The sequence below is a fragment of the Anguilla anguilla genome, chromosome 11, assembly GCF_013347855.1.
Source record: "Anguilla anguilla isolate fAngAng1 chromosome 11, fAngAng1.pri, whole genome shotgun sequence".
Lineage (NCBI taxonomy): Eukaryota > Metazoa > Chordata > Actinopteri > Anguilliformes > Anguillidae > Anguilla > Anguilla anguilla.
The window spans coordinates 26504339-26524561 of NC_049211.1; the positions used below are offsets into that span (position 1 = coordinate 26504339).

Here is a 20223-nt window from a genome sequence, read left to right on the forward strand (position 1 = left end):
GGGTCCCATCTCTTACCCCAGATGGCGGTTGGAGGGCGGGGCCTGGGTGATGACGGACGTGGGGGAGGGCATGGTGGGGTGCAGGGCGTCGTAGCCCAGGTGGATGGGCAGGGAGCCGGGCCGGACGATGGTGGGGGTGGGAGCCGCGCTCACCGCGGGTCTCGGAGGGCTCTTCCCAGGAGCGGGAACAAGAAAGAGTGAGATACAGACCCTGAGAGCCGCCTGCACCCCCGAGCAACAACACAGCATCGCCTTATTAACCAGCAGAGACACAGCACTGCCTGCATCCCCCAGCAACAACACAGCATCGCCTTATTAACCAGCAGAGACACAGCACTGCCTGCATCCCCCAGCAACAACACAGCATCGCCTCATTGGCCAGCAGAAACACAGCACTGCCTAACTGCCTAACATACACAGCACTGCCTGCATCCCCCAGCAACAACACAGCATCGCCTTATTAACCAGCAGAGACACAGCACTGCCTAACTGCCTAACATACACCGCACTGCCTTATTGCCAAGCAACAACACAGCATCGCCTTATTAACCAGCAGAAACACAGCACTGCCTAACTGCCTAACATACACCGCACTGCCTTATTGCCAAGCAACAACACAGCATCGCCTTATTAACCAGCAGAGACACAACACTGCCTTATTGCAAAGCAACACAACACTGCCTTAATGCCCAGCAGATACAACATTGCTGTACCTCCAAACAACAACATAACATTGTCTTACCGTCTTATTGCCTAGCAGAGACACAACATTGCCTAATTGCCCAGCGAAGACACAACATTGCCGTATTGCCAAGAAACAACACAACACTGCCTTAATGCCCAGCAACAACACAACCTTGCATCACTGCTTCAAAGACAAGCAAAACTAACCCGGCACTGAGATGAAACACAACCAGGGGTGACACACGATTGGCTCCAGAGTCACCCAGGGATGGGAGGGTTTCAGTAGGCCATTCCGAATTGGGGAGTAAAAAGGGGGGGGGGGAGTGCTCTAAAAATCTGTGCTACAACCATTTTGTGTAAAAACCTAAAGCTCCTGCAGGGCTTATTCCAGCAGTCTGACCTTCAGCCCCCTGCATCTCAGCTCCTCCCTCCCGCTCACCTTTGCTTCTGAGCTGCTGTCAGATCTGCTGGAGATGGAGTCTGGGCTTCCTGGGGGGGAGGAGTCAACCTCCACTGGCTCCTCCTCCTTCACTTTCACATCTGAAGGGGTCTGTAGGGTCATGTCGAGGGCCCCACCGTGAGGGGAGGCAGGAAGCTGGAGGTGGGGGGTGGAGGGGGGGGCATTGAGAAAGAGAGGGACAGACAATTAGTGAATCAGCTCTCCTTCAACAGAGAAACAAAAATTGCCGTTACCATACAAAAACCATTTCTTGAACACGATGATCCTCAACCACCTTCTAGTTCCAACCTCCTCTCCCTCTGCCCCCACAGTCCAGCCCGCTCCATAGGCCCACCCCCTCCACAGATCCACCCCTTCCAAAGACCCACACTCAGCACAGACAGCACACCCCCTCCATAGACCCCACCCCCACCATGCCCTCTCATTTCCCCACCCTGGCTCCTCCCGATAGCCCCACCCCCTCCCGCCCCCTCCCTCTCACAGGGTTCTTGGCCCTCTTGTCGTCGTCCTCCTGGGCCTTGCGGAACTCCTGCTCGAAGGAGCTGGCCAGCTCGCTGAACAGCCCCACCTCCTCGCAGTTCTTCAGGAAGCGGGTCGGCGTCGGCGTCTGGTCTGGCGTGGCGTGGAGGGGAGGGGAGGGGCGACAGAGGACACGTCACTTCAGCAAGAGCAATGCTACCAGGACAAAGAACCTTACAACAGCGAGATGGGCATTCTTTTTATTTGAAAATATCAGGGGGAAATGGTTGCTGGATTTTTTTAGTGAAAAGAAAATTGAAAACACTATGGATGCCAGATTGACAGTCAGCAGGTTGGGAACTTGGCTGGTGTGCCTGCTGCCTGCTGTAATCTCAGTGAAGAGGACGAGCTAATGACCATGAAGAGCCCAGACCTCAAATCAGCATCCCGTCCAAAACACACCAACTGTCACAGAATGACTCCCCAACCAGTCCAGTTAGGTATTTTATGTATTTCCTCTAGGCCATGGGGAGTAGCACCCTCTACTGGCGAGCCAAGGGAATTTCCAGAGAGAAACTCGGTTGTTCTGAGATATCCTGTTTACTGGCAAGGTCCAGACATAGAACACGCTCAGCTTAAGGAGTCTGTCTGAGCAAGTCTGATACTTGCGGATATCATATTGACATGGCACAGAAAAACTCTTCTGACCCAACGATGGAACAGGGGCATGCCGTATGGGGGTGGGGTGGGGGGGGGGGGTGAGTGTTTAACTCAATGAGGTCTACAGAGGGGAACACACCTGCGATGATGACAGAGTCCGTTCTGGCTGGTCCAAACTTCAGTGTCATTTCATGCTTGTGCTTATGTACAGCCAAGTGATCCTCATTAGTGAACCTCTGGAGAGAGAGAAAGAGAGAGAGAGAGAGAGAGAGGGAGAACAAACAATCAACTCACTGAGGAGAGGAGGGGCTAAAAATAGACAGAGGTGGGACAACAGAAGGGAGGGGGTGAGAAAGAGGGAGAGGGAGCCAGAGAAAGTGAGAAGGGTGCTCCAGAAAGGACAGCAGGATAGGAGGAATCTCCTCCACCTAAAATATCACATTTCGAAGAAGCAGCTGACAGGACACCTGCAGAGTCTTGTAGCCATCCCAAAATGCATCCTGAACGCTCTCTCCGTACGGCAGCCTGCTCCAGGACATGAAGGCCTATCAGCCGTTAACGGTCCACCCACACCCTGCCTTTCACCAACTATCCTACTGCAAAATTCTCTTGTCTTTCTTAAACCAGTTTCTCATGGAAAGACTGCATGTCACACAGCATTCACTTTTTAAAGCTTTTTCCCTCCCAGCTCTGTACTGTCCAATCACGTACCGCCGAGCTCGCGCTGCAACGTCCGCAGCCAGCGCGCTCGCCTCTGAAGCCAGCGCGCTCGCCTCTGAGCTTGCCTGGCGTAGCACAGCAGGCAAGCTCGCACAGACACAAAATGGAGGAAGACCGTCGACGCGCAGCTTCGGCGAGCAGACCTCGGGCACCCGACCAACCCCATCGCAGCGAGACGCGGGCCCCGTTCAGCTGAACCCGACCCGACTGAGGGCGACGCCACAGCCAATCCCGCCTCGCCCTGAGGGGCGGGCAGCAGCGCGCGGTGGGCACCGGCACGGTCTGGAGAGAACCCCAGACCAGGCGGCCAATCCGGGCACCAGAATGGGGCATTAAAAGGACACGCCACCCAGCAGCAAAAGCGTTTCATTTTAAACTATTAATAGCCGTTCATTTACACCCTGGCAAGGACACAATTTATTGTGAGTCAGCGCTAATGCTACCATATGAGGAATCCCAGCTAACAAGACCTGGATCGGTCCCTCTGGACAAACTCCGTAGAACACTTGCATGATTCAGAGCCCTGTTCTCACTCAGGAGGAAGCGTCCTACTCACCGGGCCAGACACAGAACCGGCTGAGGCAGACAGAGGTTTGTTTTGTTAGGTGACACACAAAGAGCCTCGCTTTGTTTCCTCAGCATTTCAGTATGCGTTAGAGCAAAGAGTGCAAATATTTACAAAAAAGCAGACAAAAACTGCCGCCAAAGGACTTTGGCTGTGATTCAATTAACATTTGTCCTTAACTTTGACAGTTAAAAGCTAAGAGTTTTTTTTTTTCCTCCACAAGCACTTCGGTGAGTTCAGTTATCACTAAAACAAACAACAACAAAAAACGAGACACAACATTGGGTCCTCAATGATGATGAGGAAGGAGAAGTGTAACGCTTGCGTTTACTTGCATGTCAAAGTTAAGGGCGAACATTAAGTAAAGGCCATTATCCAGGAGCAATCTGGGAGCGGCCTGGGAAGCCTGAGGCTCTGGCCACACTAATACTCAAAAATACAACAACTTTAAAAACTCATTTTAAATCTTTTTAACATCCAATAAATGTATAAGAAAAACTTAAACTGTAAAAGTGTAAAATCTATTTTTAAAAATAAAAAATAAAAACCTAAAGACAATAATAAAGCACAAAGCTCTCAGGAAAGGTCAGTTCCACCCAGCTGTGGTTCCCAGATGGAGCACTGCCACCGCACCCTGCAGCAAGGTACTGGAGTCGCTTCAGTACACATCCAGAGTTAATGGACTGCATGTGAAAGAACACAAGTTGAGCAAATCGTTCTTAAAAGAGCGTGAGCTAAAGGCCTAAAATGTAAAAATGAATGATTCTCACGATCTTCCTGTGCCCGAGGAACCGTTTCTGCCACTCAAGCGAAAGACCCGTGCCCACAGACACTTTCAGGCCAAAAAAAAAATACAACTACCAAAAAGGTATCTGCAACCTTACGCAAAAATGTTACATTTCCTCTCGCTCTTTTGTTAACTCACAGGCAGTGGCATGCCCTCAGAGTGCAGGCAACGTGATCCTGGGGTGGCTATTCCAAAGGAAAATCGCTCGCGTTCCCAGCACCTCGGCCCGTCTGCCCCTCCACCTGTCGGAGTCCCTCTCGGCCCCCGCCCGCCCCCCGCGGGGCGGCCGCAGAGACAGAGAGCCCTTTTCAACGTCTTCGGGCTATTTCTGTCGCGGCCGCGGCTCTGGCGGCAGCGGGGAGCACGCTCAGTGGAAACGCAGTAAAGTGTCAGGGCGTATTTTTAGACCCGCCAACGCCACCGATACAACAAATGCCAACCCCCCCCCCCCCCCCCCCGTAAGGTTAACGCGTGGCTCCCAGATGAATTTCCCCGTATGGGGACGACGGCAACACTAGCTCGGCAACAAGCGGAGTGGGGGCCAGGGTGGTGGATTTAGACCCCTGGCATTCCACAACAGGTCTGGTCTGTTTGTGCGGAGGGGGAGGGCAGAAATCGTTACGGCGACGCAGGCCCGGCGCTAGGAAAACAGAGCTATTCCTGGCGTGCGTCGGGGGGCGCTGGCTCCTTCTGAAAGCATTCCTGCCGTGTGCCGCTCTGTTCCTTCAGCATCAGCACCCCTGTCCCAAAGCCAGGGGTGTGACCCCCCCCCCCACCCAAGTTTGGGACACCCAACAGTCGTCATGACAGCCTGAATGCCCGGAGAGCTGCTACCCAAACCTCGCCCGGCCGACAGGTGTGCAGGTATTAAAGCTGTGACGGGGCCCAGGTCTGACAGCAATGCGGAGGTCTTCACCAGCTTCACTACACCACCCTGGCTGACATGACACAGAGCACCACAGGCTGGTTCTGTAAGAAGAGAGGTACAGACGGGGGCCAGCAGCTGGGAGTGGAGGGAGGGGGCCAGCGAACGCCCCAAGGGCCCTGAAAACCCAGTACGGGGTCAAGTCAGGGGCTTCCGAGGGGCTCATTCTGCTAAGACACAGACATGTCTCAGCCCATGGTCTGGTATGCCATTCTGACCACTCTGGTGCCAATGACTGTGGCCAGCATAACAGCCAGGAGAACTGATGAGATGCAATCAGGGCATCCCAAATTTTAAAAAAGAATAGCTGGTTAAAGGAATGAGAAGGAATCCTCAACCAGGTCGACACTGATTGCAGGGGCAAGGAGCGACAGCTGCAAACAGTGTAAGAGGAAGAGGAGGACAGTGAAGACGTTAATGCAGGACCAGCTTTAGTCACAGCCTCGCAGAAGTGCTAAACACCGCTTCTGCAATATCACAGGAAGATACCCATGACTCACACAGCATTTGCAGATGGGACCATCATGACTTCCAGTCTTTACACTTAGACAAGTTATGTGTCAGTTGTGATCACTGGAAGCTGCCAAACACACGCAGCTACAGAGGATGGTCTGAGTCTTAAGTCTCCGGCAACAGGAAGATCCACTTAATTACCCGGCTCTCAGCTTTCATCATAGCCAGCGACACAGACCCACATGGGCCACAGACCAACAATAAGCCCCACCCGCACGCACCCGCCAGCACCCGCACGCACCCGCCAGCACCCGCACGCACCCGCACGCACCCGCACGCACCCATCCGCACCCGCACGCACCCACCAGCACCCGCACGCACCCGCACGCACCCGCACGCACCCGCACGCACCCGCACGCACCCACCAGCACCCGCACGCACCCACCAGCACCCGCACGCACCCGCCAGCACCCGCACGCACCGTGCTGCGAGTCCTAACAGCGGGGCACACCAAAACACCGGCGGAGGAAGTGGAATTCGCCTCCATGGCTGCCCGAGAGGCCTCAGCGTGCTCCGAGGGGAAGGGGAGCACAGCGCGCGGACTCCAGAACGACGCGCGCGCTCATGCATTATGCAGCCCTAGCGCCGCGCCGCGCCCGCGTGGAAACCGCCCGCTCGGGTCGTACCGAGCAACGGCGAGCAGAAACCGGAGGTAATGGCTGGAGGTTCGATCCGGTCTGCATCACCACCCCCACCACCCCACGCCAAAATTCTAGGCCTCGGGGCATCCGCTGTCCAGCCTGTAGCATCCACCCCTCACCCACAAAATTTTTTTTTTTTAATTAAATAAAAAAAACACACCAGCCTGTAAGCCTCTATCCCAGAAACATCAAATCTGCAGTCCTCAGCCTCCTGCAGGCACCCCCCCCCTTATCTAAAAAAGCACACACCATGAGGGCACTGTCCATGAGGGCCCTGTCCATGAGGGCTCTGTCCATGAGGACACTGTCCATGAGGGCACTGTCCATGAGAGCTCTGTCCATGAGGGCTCTGTCCATGAGGGCTCTGTCCATGAGGGCTCTGTCCATGAGGGCTCTGTCCATGAGAGCTCTGTCCATGAGGGCTCTGTCCATGAGGGCTCTGTCCATGAGGGCACTGTCCATGAGGGCTCTGTCCATGAGGGCTCTGTCCATGAGGGCACTGTCCATGAGGGCTCTGTCCATGAGGACACTGTCCATGAGGGCTCTGTCCATGAGGGCTCTGTCCATGAGGGCTCTGTCCATGAGGGCTCTGTCCGTCTCCTCACGCTGGAAACTCTGCCTGCACTTCCTGTTTTTAGGGCTGAACCCACTCCAGCACGCTCCTTCGCTCACTACGGCCCTGTGCATCGCGCGTCACCGATACGCGTCATCGTCCGCACCCTGACGGGGGGGGGGGGGTTTGTGGGTGGGGGGTGGTGACCCCCTGCCTGCGGGCAGCTCAGGGAGCACCGGGCAGGGCAGCCCTGCACCCGTAGCGCTCCCTGGATCAGTCTCCCTGATCAGTCTCCCAGAGCCGCTTCTGAGTGGGGCTGAGCGCCGCTAGCGGTTAGCACGCACTCACGTGCGCCAGCCAGCCGCGCTGAGCCTGCAGAGCGGTTACCACGGCGGCGGCAGGTTCGGGGCACGGGTGACAACACACCAGGGGCAACACACTTCTGCTCTCTCGCCCCGCAGGCTGAACGCGACTCCACACACGCACACAGACACACGCACATTTACACAGAAACGAACACAGACACACGTAAAGGGAAATGCACACACATCCACACGCGCCAGTACGCACCCTCAAACACACAGACTAAAAACACGTACACGCAAATGTACGTGTGCGCACGTATGCACAAAGACACAAAGAAACACAGAAACGTGCACCCCCCCCCGCCCCCCGCCCATACAGCACGCAGGCGAAACCCGGGACAGGAGCACTCACCTGCCCGCACCCCGGGGCGCTGCAAACGAAGGGTCGGTCGTCCCCCATTTTAGCGGAGAGTTTGCAGGGTAACTGTGGGAGAGGAGAGGAAAACATTGCTGACGTTAATCTAATAAACCCTCGTCTCCTAGCGATGAACCGAGCAGGGATGCTTCAGTCTGGATCCTTCGCCAGCCAGAGAAACCAGAGTGCGTTTAAAAATAAAACCTGGCAGGGAGGAAAAACACACACACACACATCTCAGGCCTGGGTCTCCCTGGTGATACTTCCCGCATGCTCGGGGTTTCCGCGTCGGCCAATCAGAAGCCGAGACGAGGAGGAAGCCAGTGTCTGCATGAGGAAGTCTCTTCAACTGTCTTTCTCCTTCTCTCTCTCCCTTCGTCTCCCTTCCCATCTCTCTCTATCTCTCCCTCCCTCCCTCCCTCCCTCCCTCCACCCCCCACGTGTTTGACCGCCCACCCAATCCTCCTCACACTCCCACAAAGCTCGCGTTACACAATTTCCATTATTCCCCAGCATAACACAATGATTTACACACACAATCCCCTCCGACAGCCTCCGCTCACCAGAACCCTTCTGGTTCAGAGCGAACAGAACCTGCCACTCAAACCTGCAACTGATCCCCAGTCTTGCCTGAAGCACTCATCTGGCTTGATGGAGATCGGTCAATTCTTTTCAACTGAAACTGACTACAGCCAATACTACAAGTGAAGTGGAGCTGCCAGAAAGTTCAGACACCGCTTAAAAAAATAAAAAATTTTAAAAAAAGGAAGTGACCTGAAGACTGGCCCGGAGATTTCGGAGCTGGAGACTCAGAAGGAGACTCATTTTGGTGGGAGGCTTCCGCACCCATTCCAAAACGCATTACAGTCAAAATTTCACTACCCTTCCAGAGAGGTACCAAAAAAAGGCACCAGTAACTACTGGGAGGAGCTAGCAGTCCTGTACATCACAGATTGGTCAAACGCAAACTTTACGTGAATGTGAGCAAACCACCTATCATTAAATACCCAGCAAAATTATAGACAAATTAGAAAGAACCCAATATAGGACAGCTGTACCAAACAAACCCACAAAATGACCTGACATGATCACCAATAGACAAAGAAAGCTTTTACTTGCAGCACTAATTTATATAACATGGCCCATAACATGCAGGATGTCACAAAAACAAACTTTGAAAAAACACAGAAATATAGCTGAATAGGTGGGTCTGTCTCTGGGTCTCTGGTGCTCAGAAGCATAAAGGTAACTTTCTGCTTTTAAGAATACAGTCACAAGAGATCTCATTTTGTGTGAGGTGTGTGTCCGGAAAACACAGAAATCAATTATTCACACATTAGGCTATGGCTGGTTAAAATATTATTCCAGTGAAGTGAAAACATGTTTGTGTAGTATGGGCATACCAGTATATTTGTTATATTTGGTTACTAATACCTAACGTTACTAAATCACAATCGAAACGATAGTGGGGAGAAAAAAAACCTTTGTCTGCAGTTTGTAATCATTCTGTCAGTCAGATACTGTTTGGGCAGGTAGGCTAATACAAGAATGAACACGGAGTAAAGAGATTTCCTCATAGCTAGCAGTGGTCAATGCATTTAACACAGCGGTTTAAGTGCCGCATTAGATCTGTCAGCTACGTGACAGCTGTAGAACGGCAGGGAATATAATGTAAACCCGTAGCTATAACTCATTTAAAATCGGTGATACTAGTGCTTTTAATTCAATGCTACTGCGTAATCAGTCCAAAAACCATCGGGCCCAGATTTTACTCCCCCTCCGTGCTCCTTGTATGGAACGTTGCCAAGCCTAACCGTGAAGTTCGCTGAGCCTTCTATTTGACCCTCATGTTTGGAAATAGGAACTTTATTTAATTATAACGCATTTTCTGAAGCAATTCAGTCAAGAAAGAATTTGCAAAAACTCCATTTATAAAGGCAAAACAAGTATTTTTTTCAACACTTCCTCCTCTTGCCTTGCCCATCCCGCATTAATTATTTTGTTAGGCTCTCCCAATTCCAGGGTTGGATTTTGTATTCTTTTTTTGCTTAAAAACAGAAAAAGATTAAATTTAAATGAGGAACACGGGGTGGTGATGGGCATCAATGTTTCATTTCTCCCCACCCAGGCCGCGGCGAGCTCCGCGTGGTTACGCAACGTCCAGGCGGCCGTCGCGGCCACGCCCTTTTAAGAGTCCCCGTCAGGCGACTCCCGCGTTCGTCCTCACATCACATAACCCATCGACACAGGACTCGGCCCGAGATTCAGAGCGTAAACCGCCAACGTGGCCGACACGCTCAGTCGCAGTCCGAGACCCCCGAGGACAATCACACGCGAAAAAGCAGGCGAATGCTGTTTAATTGAGTCTTCAGCTTCCCATTCACAAGGCAAGTAGGTTTTCTTAATGCCTACAGAGCATCCTCCCACTCCTGAACCCCGCCCCTCCACCCCCTCCCTGCAGTTCATTACCGAGGGAACATCTTGGTGCCAGCTTCCTCAAGCACGGGCTGTCACCCAATCAGTCTGGAGAGGGAGGGGCTGAAACTAGCCGCCCCTGCGGCCCAGAGACTGCCGCGGCGGGCGCGCGTGTGTGTGTGTGTGTGCGTGTGTGCGTGTGTGTGCCTGTGTGTGTGTTTGTGTGTGTGCGTGCATGTGTGTGGGGGGGGGGTGTGAAATTATTTCCCCTTCAAATGTTAGAGCTCCGGTCATAGGTTCACGCCGTTACGACATGACCTGGACGCACAGACAGAAAAACTGGGGGCCAAATTATGTGCACGTCCAAAAGACCTGGCAGCCGTGCCCACACCCCGTCCCGTTAACTAAGATTTCTCCCACTCAGCAGGTGTGGGGGAGGGAGGGGGGGGGCAGGGGTAGACCACAGGCCTGCACTGTTTGATACAGCCTGCTAGGAAACTGACTAAACAAACTGTATTAATAGATCCTCCTGCAGCCAGCAACTACACGTCTATTGCTGGGGAGCCAGCACGCAGAGAGAGAGAGAGAGAGAGAGAGAGAGAGAGAGAGAGAGAGAGAGAGAGGGAGAGAGAGAGGGAAGAAAGATCATGACAGATGGGCAAGAAAAATACCAACGAAAGATGAAGAGTTGAAGAGAGTTACTCACAAAACCTGTAAAAATGAGATTGATTTCAAGGCAATAATTACCCAGTATTGAAAATCTGTCTAAAATATGCATGTTCCCAGGAGGGGGAAGAAAAGAGGAAAGCTCTGCCCTGGTGGTGGAGTACAGCTGCCCATCACAGCCAGGGAGGACAGGTCACATCCTGCACATGAATCGGCATCAGCTCCAACCCTGGCCTTCATCAGGGTTGCAGTACTCACACCTTCACAAGACGTTCATCCATTCATCCTCAGTTCAAGTACTTAACTTATCCTCGTTTTTGACTAGCCATTTGGTTTTGTTACTTGTGAACAAATTACTAATTAAAAGTAGCCTACGTTATATATATATATATATATATATATATATATATATATATATATATATATGAAGAATGAGGAAATGAGGAAAGAGTGAGGGAGAGACGTGCGACAAAGGTCGTGCAGTCGAATTCGAACCACGGACGTCACGGCTCGTAATGAGCATGTGGACAGTGCTCTACAGGCTGCGCCATGAGACACCCCAGTAGCCTACTTTTTTATATGCTTTTCCCCTCTGTGCTCCCCAACTTGGGACATCACATCATTCTCACGCCACAACGCTCAGTGCTGAGGGGCACTTTGTGTGCAGTTCAACAAGCGGACTTGCGGGTGCCTGAGCAACCAGCAGGGGTCGCTAGCAAGTGATGAGGCTATAATCACAGCCGACTGAAACACTCCTCTCCTGGGGTGATGCTAGACCCAACCGCGCAATTCCCTGCAGGACTGCCAGTCACAGTCTGCACTGGCCTGGCCTGGACTCTATACCGAACTCCATCCGCATGGATTACAGCCCACGGATTAGAGCAGTGCATTAACAGCATGAGCCACCCAGCAGCTCCATGAAAAAGTCTGTTTAAATGTGACTGTGGCAAACGCAAGTATACGTTACACAACTGCTGGAAACAGCCAGAGAGGGTGGAGAGAGAGAGAGGAGGGAGAGAGATGCGAAAGGAAGGAGAGATTGAGGAGGGAGAGAGATGCGAGAGAGAGGAGAGAGAGAGGGAAGGAGAGACACACAGAGAGACAGAAAACATACTAAAGTCCAGAGGTGACATGTCTGCAGCATGCTCTGCATCCCAGCATGAAGCACAGAGGGTGCTGGCATAATAGCAGCACACTAAAGACAGTTGTAGAATGCTGTTCCACAGGGCACATTCAATACAGGTAAGAACATTCCAAACTGGACCTGGACCAGAGTTGCTATGGGTAACCAAGACCAAGGAAACCCAACATCCAGGACTGCGAAATCGCACAGCAACCTTGGAAAGACGGACAAGACTGAAAATGCCAAACAACGCAGCCGAAACCACGGTTTTCTGGGACGCGGGCCCCAAACGCACAGACTTTGGCTGCATTTACAAGGCTCCGGAATCTTGGATGTTTGTTATTGGAACCATACAGGCCCTGACCCTGTTACACCCCCCCCCCCCCCCCACCCCCTCACACACACACACACACACACACACCCATGGCAAGCTGCCTTTTTAAGGATGCAGCGTGAAGATAAAGCTGTGATTCGCAGCCAGCCAGCGCAACGTGACTATCAGGATGCTCGTTCCGCGTGTTCAGGTGTTTAGGAAAAGACTCTGATATGCAAAGCTGCCTTCCTGCTTTCTTCCTCGCCCCGGATGTCATGATCAATGGGCCACATCAGCAACTGCAGCTCAATATGCTTTTATAGATCAAGTTCTCTCTCACACAGGCTTACAGTAGGCCTGTATACTTACCACACACTCAACAATAAAAAGGAGGTCAATTACATAATGTCAATTTGACTCCAGTCCAAAAATCAGCTTCAGATAAGATGCAGAATGGATGAAATAGGCTGTGATGATGGGCGCCCGATCACACCCTGAGTACTGCTACTGAAATTACTCAACAGTGGGCAAAAAATTATCAAGATAGGGAAACTGTCTGTCGTGAGCCATTAAACGGGTAGGGGGGGGGGGATAGAGTCTGGCAGACAGAGGCAGGAACCTCGAGAGTCTATCTCCGATTCCATTCCAGGCAACTCTCTGGACTGATTCTGAGGACAATCTAAGAAGTGGTGTGTCAATCCCCAACCTTGAATTCCAAAGCAGGGGCTTAGATTTAAATTAAAATCAAATAAACTTTACTGGCACAACCACACATCCGCATAGCACCGCCAAAGAAAACGGTTTTTATAAAATGTAGCCTGAATGGGGAAAAAATCACATCTGGACAGACTCCTGCGTTCAGACAGGCAGACCCTGACCACACCAAAGCAAGGAGCTCAGAACTTGGGTACTACCGTGGAGTCCAAACATTCTGATACCATCCATCATCACTGCAGCCCTTGAACTCGCTACTTCATTAGCGATGCTCCCGAAGCTGAGGAACACCAGAACTCCTTCACTGACGATGACGGTGAAAAAACCTTGCACTTTTCTTTCTTCGAACGTTTTGAACGCCAGAGTCACACCGACGGCAGGGCATGTACGAGCCGTAAAAGTCAAATACAGAACGCTGATATCGCGCTGTTCAGCCGAGAAAATATAGGAAACAACGCGACCCACATTTGTGCTCAATCTGCGGTGTCAAATGTGTTTCCCACGTCGCCGCACGTCTACGGTGGTGACAGAACAGGGGACGGCTGGATGGACGTCCCAAATATACCACAAGCTCAATTACAATACATCGCATTACTTAGTTGACGGATATGTGCGGAGACACGTATCACGTTTATATCTTATTCTGCAACCCACCCATTTACAAAGAAGCATGGCAGTCGATGGGCGTAAAATAATGCTGTTAGCTAGCTAGCTGCTAGCAAAGAGCTAACAGTACGACGACAGTGGTCCCGCCCGCGTTACAGCTAGCTAAAACCAAAACTACATTAACAGTACATGTAGTTTTTTGCCAGCGTCCCGTCCAGCTGCGCTATTTTTTGTCTTACGTGCAACGCATTGCAAAACAAGATAGCTATAGCAACACAACTACCCACCAAGCAATATGATCAGGTTCACATCACGCGCACAACGAAACTTAAAAACAAAACACTGTAAAAAGTTTTCCTCCACAAATTTTATTTCGCGGTTTGCGCATATGTATATCTTATACATACACATTACACATCGATAGCTAATCTAACCCAGCCATCATAACTGTGACAGGCAGTTAACTTTGTGTCAACGTGCCGTGTCAGTTGAACAGCAAAAACAAACACAGTTTTTGTATAGCGAGCTATATTTACGTCTTCCTTCAATAAGACATCAATAACTGGCTAGGTCCATTGCTACAGTATGGTCATTTTTAATGACCCAAGTAGGCGAGCTCAGCGAACAAAACCCTTGTCTCTTACCTGAGTTCTCAGATCCTGCAAGTTTGGTTATTGATAGCCGTGGCTGCACCTGGCTTGCAAAGTACGGAACATCTACTTAGTAAGTAAATATTACATTAAAATATTAGCCAATATATATGGCTAGAGAGGATAAAGCACATCCAACAGCTAGTTAGCTAACTACGAAAAACTGAAACAATAGACGTAGCTGCTAAGTAGTTAATAGCTAAATAATTTTCTTTTCCCCAGCATGTAGGCATTTTCTACAATTGAGCACTACAATACAGCATCATAATCGAGTACTGCTTTTTTAATATTCCTTGACTGGGATCAAATGTAGAGTATTTCGCTACCAGACTAACTAATAACTGGTAACACACGTCACTATCAAAAGATATTAGCAAGCAACCAAAAAACCCTTGTATAACTTAGAGACATATCGGTAGACTTGCTTGACCCTGCCTTTTCCCGCATGTGCCCACCCTCAGTTGAGCCTGATTGGCTAGACATATTCCAAGCAGTTTATTTTCTTTTACTCATTGGCTCACGAACTGTCAATAGGATCAACTCTATAGCATAACTGGTTATCAGAGATGCCTCTCACACGTTGGAATTTCCCCCTTTTCCTCCATACAGTCCGAAGAACACCAGTCGAGAAGGCCGCTGGCATACTTAGGTCTAGCTAGTAAGAAAGTGTGTAACTAGTTAAACCAGCAGAAGCGCCGAATACTGAAGTTATTCCACCAGGCAATTTATGCAACTGACAGCATAACAAAACTACACTAAGACTTGGTGGTCCAATAGCTAAAACAATCAGCTGGGCACTTTCTCAATAGTATCAAAATAAAAATCGAGTGCAGAGCACAGCAAAAAAATACGATAGCAAAGTTAGCTAACATTAAATTAGCTAGATCTCTAAGTGGTTAGCTATCAAGCTAGTCATCTAATCGTACTTAAACAGCCTGAACTAAAGGCACTCACAGTCCTATCCGGTCGCGCGTAGGGCGCCTCTCCCCGGTTTTGGTCTGGGTTACACCTGGATTGTTGTCCGGACAGTAGTAGAATGTTTACAAACTCACACAGCGCCCCACTCTCTCCCTATCTCCTCTCTCCTCTCCTCTTTTGGAATCTGACACTCCCCTTCTATACTAAATCTCGCGTGATGCTCCAATGCCAGCCTCGACAGCCTCCCTCATCTCGCGAGGATGAGTTTGAAATGGGGCGTTGATCATTGAAAATGACAAGACGGAGTGTATGCTGGAATTTGATGTTTGTCTAAGCAAACAATATAATTTACAACTATAAACTGTTTTTTTTTCGATTCAAAATCACAATTGGCATATCTCTTCCACGTAAATATTGTGATTTTATCGTGTACTTGGATACACTAATATTACCATGCCGTGGCATGTAAAGAGGTATAGCCTGGAATATGTATTTGCATAGACATAGACGTATATATGTCTATGTGTATTTGAATAAGCCTAAGTGAATGAATAAGAGCATGAAAAAACTTGCAAGTACTTATGAGGGCACTGCCATTGTTTGTAGAGTAAGCTGCAAACACAAGTGTAAGTGTATTAAAATAATGATTGTTCGTTTTTTGGAGGAAGTTATTCTTTAAAAGGATAGTCCACTTTCGTCAGCTTTAGTGTATGATTTCGGTTGGTTTAGCCAGATTTTGTTTGCAATGAAGGATATTCTACATATTTAAAGAAGTTTCTGACAACCAGCCGGCTTTACTATGGCCGATACTGGGGCATTTATGGCTTCATAATCCAGAGCAAGAAGGTACACAGCATCACTGTATAAGCAGATTTGGAGTTACCTGTTGCGTATTTCTTAGACCACAAATCCTTGAATGCCCCAATACCACCCATCGTAAAACCAGCTGGTTGTCAGAAACGTCCGTAAGCATGTAAAATATCCTTCATCGCACATAAAAACATACGCTACAACTGAAATACTACAAAGAAAAGAAATTCAGAAAGTGCCGTTTAGGATGAAAGTATTATTCAAATAGGAAATAATGAGAAAATAACTAAGAGAAGTGACAAAATTCCATGATGACTAATATTCTTTTGGTCTAAACCAAAAATGGCATTAATTATGCTTTGAATACAGGAGTTATTGCATCTAACTATGACACATTTACAAGAGAGGAAAGAGATGACAAGGCTCTGGACAAAATCTGAGTGCAACAAAGTGTGATCGGAGTTTGGCTAATCTCGTACACAAGAGGGTCTTCAGAATGGCAGTGTATATTTTGGCTGTTCTGCTTTTGAAAGATGAAGAAATACACAGTGGAGTAGTGAAGTGGTTCAAAAAAAAACTGCAGACACTGGTTTTCATTCTAACCTTAAATGAACTTCCTGAAGTATCAAAAGCTGTAAATTGTTTTTAAGTAGTAATTTTTCATGTCTAATAAAAATTATTAACCCTCTTAATGGCATTATTACATTATTTCAGAAACAGGTAGTCATATTACAAAAATGAATAGATCCATATTCATACAAGAACTTCCAATTAGTCAAATAAGTTCTGAAAACTAATGGTTTCATTTTTGTACTGTGTTATGGTAAATGATTCATTTTTAAAGTGGTTACATTTTGTACTGATAAACCGTCAATCTACAGTTGAAATCAGTGAAGTTATAAATGCTGAAAATATGGGTGCCAGGTAACTGAAATTTCAGTCATTTGTGGAAAGTGAAGAGTTCAGAGACAAAAACACGTAATTCAATAAGCATCTGTCCTTAAAATTGTGCCTGCCACCATGCTCTTAGTCCATTCAAAGCTCTTCACAGACTTCTCAGGAACAAAATGATGTAAAATATGAAAGTTGGTGTGGCCCCAGACTCTTTGCTATATCTACTGGCTTTGCCCCGAGTAAATAGAATTCTGGAGTTCAGTCTTCACAACCCTTTCAAAAATAATGAAATGTCTGATTCGTGCACTGTTTGGAACTGCCCCGATGGGCCTACAATTACTTAAGCAACAGCTAGACTCTCTGGCATTACCTAGTGCTGTCAAACTGGTGGGGAACTATCTAACCCTCTTACAACCATTAGATAAGAGACAAAAGGCAATATCTTATATTAGAGAAAATCTGATACTTAAGACGGTTCTCTGATACACTGTAAAGAATACTGCAGGTGTATATTGTATTTATGACTGGTCTAGAGCTATTTAGTTGTGTTGAATCCCATTTCCTCTTTTGTATTTCTATTTTATTCTCCTTTTCTATTATTTTTCATTAGTTAATGTAATTACTAATCCCCCTATATGGTTTGGAATGAGGTGGAGGAGGGAGAGGGGGCATTGTGGAGGTAATGCAGGGTGTGGGGTTTGAGTCGGTGGGGGTGGCTCCTGTTTGGATGAGGGGGTGGGATAATTTGAGGGAATTATTGGGGGGGTATACAGTTGTGAGGAAAAATGACAAATCAATAAGAACAAACTTAAACATTTATCCTTAAATCTGACTTTCAAATAACACCTTTTCTTCAAAAACTCATTTTGGCAAGTTATTTAGCTGAACTCTCCACATGCATGTGGGGCTAGTAGGGCAAGGCTTTATCCAGTGCTCTGGATACACAAATTACATAAATTACAACTATAAACTATATATTGTTTTGATCTATAGACTTACCGTTTCAAAATCACAATTGGTATGTCTCTTCCATGTACATATCATGACATTTAACATACACCAAGATTAGCTAACCTCGCTAAACTGTGTCTGTGAAGAAAAAAATGTCTCTGAAGAAAGAAATATATGTTTTCGTGGTTGAGTCAAGGACAAATGTTGATTGAATCCCAGACAGTGAACAACCACATTTTAAATCATCATTCATGGATATATATTTTAAAAAACCACTGGAATAGACCATTTCCAATTAATATGGATGAGGAATGAACAAATTTGACGCAGCATGAAAAACTCATGTTAGCCCCTCTCACCTTCAAGTGAATTCCTTAACTAACCTTTGGTCAGAGTCTACCACTGGATCGGATGGAGACTCGATAAGAAGTGACTGCAATGTGTCCCTACTTCACACAATATTTAGTCGATCTGCTTCCTCAATAAAAGTTAGCGATAACTGGCTAAACATTGTTCACTGTTCCTGCCAAATAAATAACTAAATAAGGGAATTCCAACACTGCCGTATGCCAGTACTCAGTTGCCTTGCCAGCATTTCCAGTCTGTTTTATTGAGCCATAACCCCATTCTGTCTGGCTGAAGGAATCAAAATATACTGAGTGGGACCAGCTTTTTGATCAACAAAAATGCTTTTTCAGATAAAGACAACTGACAAGACTAACACATGAATGTTTTCAGCCAATTAAACCAACATCTAATGCATGTAAATTTCCAAACAATTTGTCATGTTGCACTGGCTGGGTCAAACCACTTTGTGCTCCAGGTAAATTACTGGTGTGGCCCCTATAGCACTCCATAGCATCCGTTTACACAAGGCATCAATGGCGAAGAGCTTTCAGGCTGACAAACCCCATAAATATTGAATTATGAGCAGATATGCATTGCCTACTAAAAGCCTTGATCTTATTTTTTGGACAGAGAGAATGGCAGCGGGGAAAAGAAACCACATTCTGTATCCATTCAATAATCATCTCACTCAAGATGTTTTTTTTTTTACATAAAATATAGCTTTGTGTTCAGATGAATTTCAGATTGATTGCACTCAGAGACAGTGGTTAGCCTGTTTCACAGATCCTGGTCAGCAGAAACATTAGTTACACTATATACCTAGCAATTATGAACGTTAAAAAATACAAGAACATGCATACATTTTCTAACATACTCTGTCCGCATAAAAAAGAATCACTTGCAGGCTCCAATTGTGTCATTATTAGGTGCATGTAAAAAAAAAGTAAATTGTGGCTATATCGGGAGACTTTACCAATCCCGACAGGTTGTACATTTAGACAGAGAATGGTCATTTCACTCTTGCAGCACTGTAAATCTGCAGGTCCCAATACATTTCCCAACTGCCCATTTAAAATGAATGGCCTCAATTGGCTTATTATTGTTGACGGCTCTCTCTGGGCTCGCTTGCTTTGTTTCCTGTTTAGTCGTTCCTGTTTCTGTATCCGGAGCTTGTGAGGGAGGAAGCCACATCTTTAATTATGTATCCAGAGCGCTGGACCGGGCCTTGCATAACTGCTGGCCTCGCTCCAAACAGACATGCGGGGAGAGGGAGAAGGAAAGGGACAGAGCGGCACTAGCATCTTTTTTTCTTTTTTTACAGGAGTCGGCACAAGGCGATAAACTCCGTCTAACCGTACCCCGCCACCCTCCCCAAGGTCAAAGCACACACTAAAATAACCTTCAAGCTCTTCTACAGTGGCCTGGTCATCCAGAGAGGTGGGCACCTTCTCCGGACAGACCCGCGGAGCCAGAACGGCTTGAAGCGGAGGGTCGCAGGGGGGGGGCAGAGCGAGGGGGTTTGTTCAGCATTGCCCGAATTTCCTTCCTGGCGGCCACCGAGCTTTATTCTTTTTGTCCCTGCCTCTGAATGGGAAGTCATGCTCTAAAATAACCCACAAAGAATATCTGGGAACAATTTCCACGTTTCCACAAACAAAGAGGGAAAACCTGAACCGACGCGTCTCTCACCTCGGCCAAAGCGGCCTGTAAAGTACACACACTCGCGCGCCGCGAAACAATGGGCGCGTCTCAGCCCTCCCCGTGCCTTATTTTCAGAAGGAAGCGAGTTATTACGGTCAAGGCGGCCCTGGAGCGCGCCACCAGAAAATCAATTACGCGGTAATGCACGGTATAATTTGTCGGGCATGCCTGTATCACGTTCCTCGCTCACTGAAGGATGCTTAAGCGATCCGCGGATGAAACACTTTGGAGAATGGCTGTAACGGATTTCATATCCTGTGCATCCTTTTGTTGAACGGCCAAAGCTTTGACAGTTTAGGCAGCAGAGGAATCCCCTCCCTGAGCCTTTCGGAAATTGCTGTGGAAAAATCGATACATCACCTTCATGATGATTTGTCCAACATTTAGGCTTAAGTCCTTTTCTAGTTTAGGTGAAACCCACAACCAT

At 48.2% G+C, this 20223-nt stretch overlaps 1 protein-coding gene across 5 annotated transcripts in view; it reads right to left on the reverse strand.

The window, feature by feature from the left end:
* LOC118208497 (cyclic AMP-dependent transcription factor ATF-7-like) overlaps positions 1–15280 on the reverse strand; it is a 23088-nt gene extending 7808 nt beyond the window's left edge. The window contains exons 1-8 of one of the 5 annotated variants that reach the window (XM_035383235.1): positions 15129–15277; positions 14169–14217; positions 7685–7756; positions 2403–2499; positions 1626–1756; positions 1124–1279; positions 892–897; positions 17–171 (exon numbers count right to left, since the gene is read on the reverse strand). In XM_035383235.1, coding sequence (XP_035239126.1) covers positions 17–171; positions 892–897; positions 1124–1279; positions 1626–1756; positions 2403–2499; positions 7685–7732 — 593 coding nt within the window. In that variant the 5' untranslated portion in view covers positions 7733–7756; positions 14169–14217; positions 15129–15277. The other 4 variants (XM_035383234.1, XM_035383236.1, XM_035383232.1 and 1 more) reach the window with 4 other exon arrangements.
* Positions 15281–20223: the final 4943 nt, after the last annotated feature.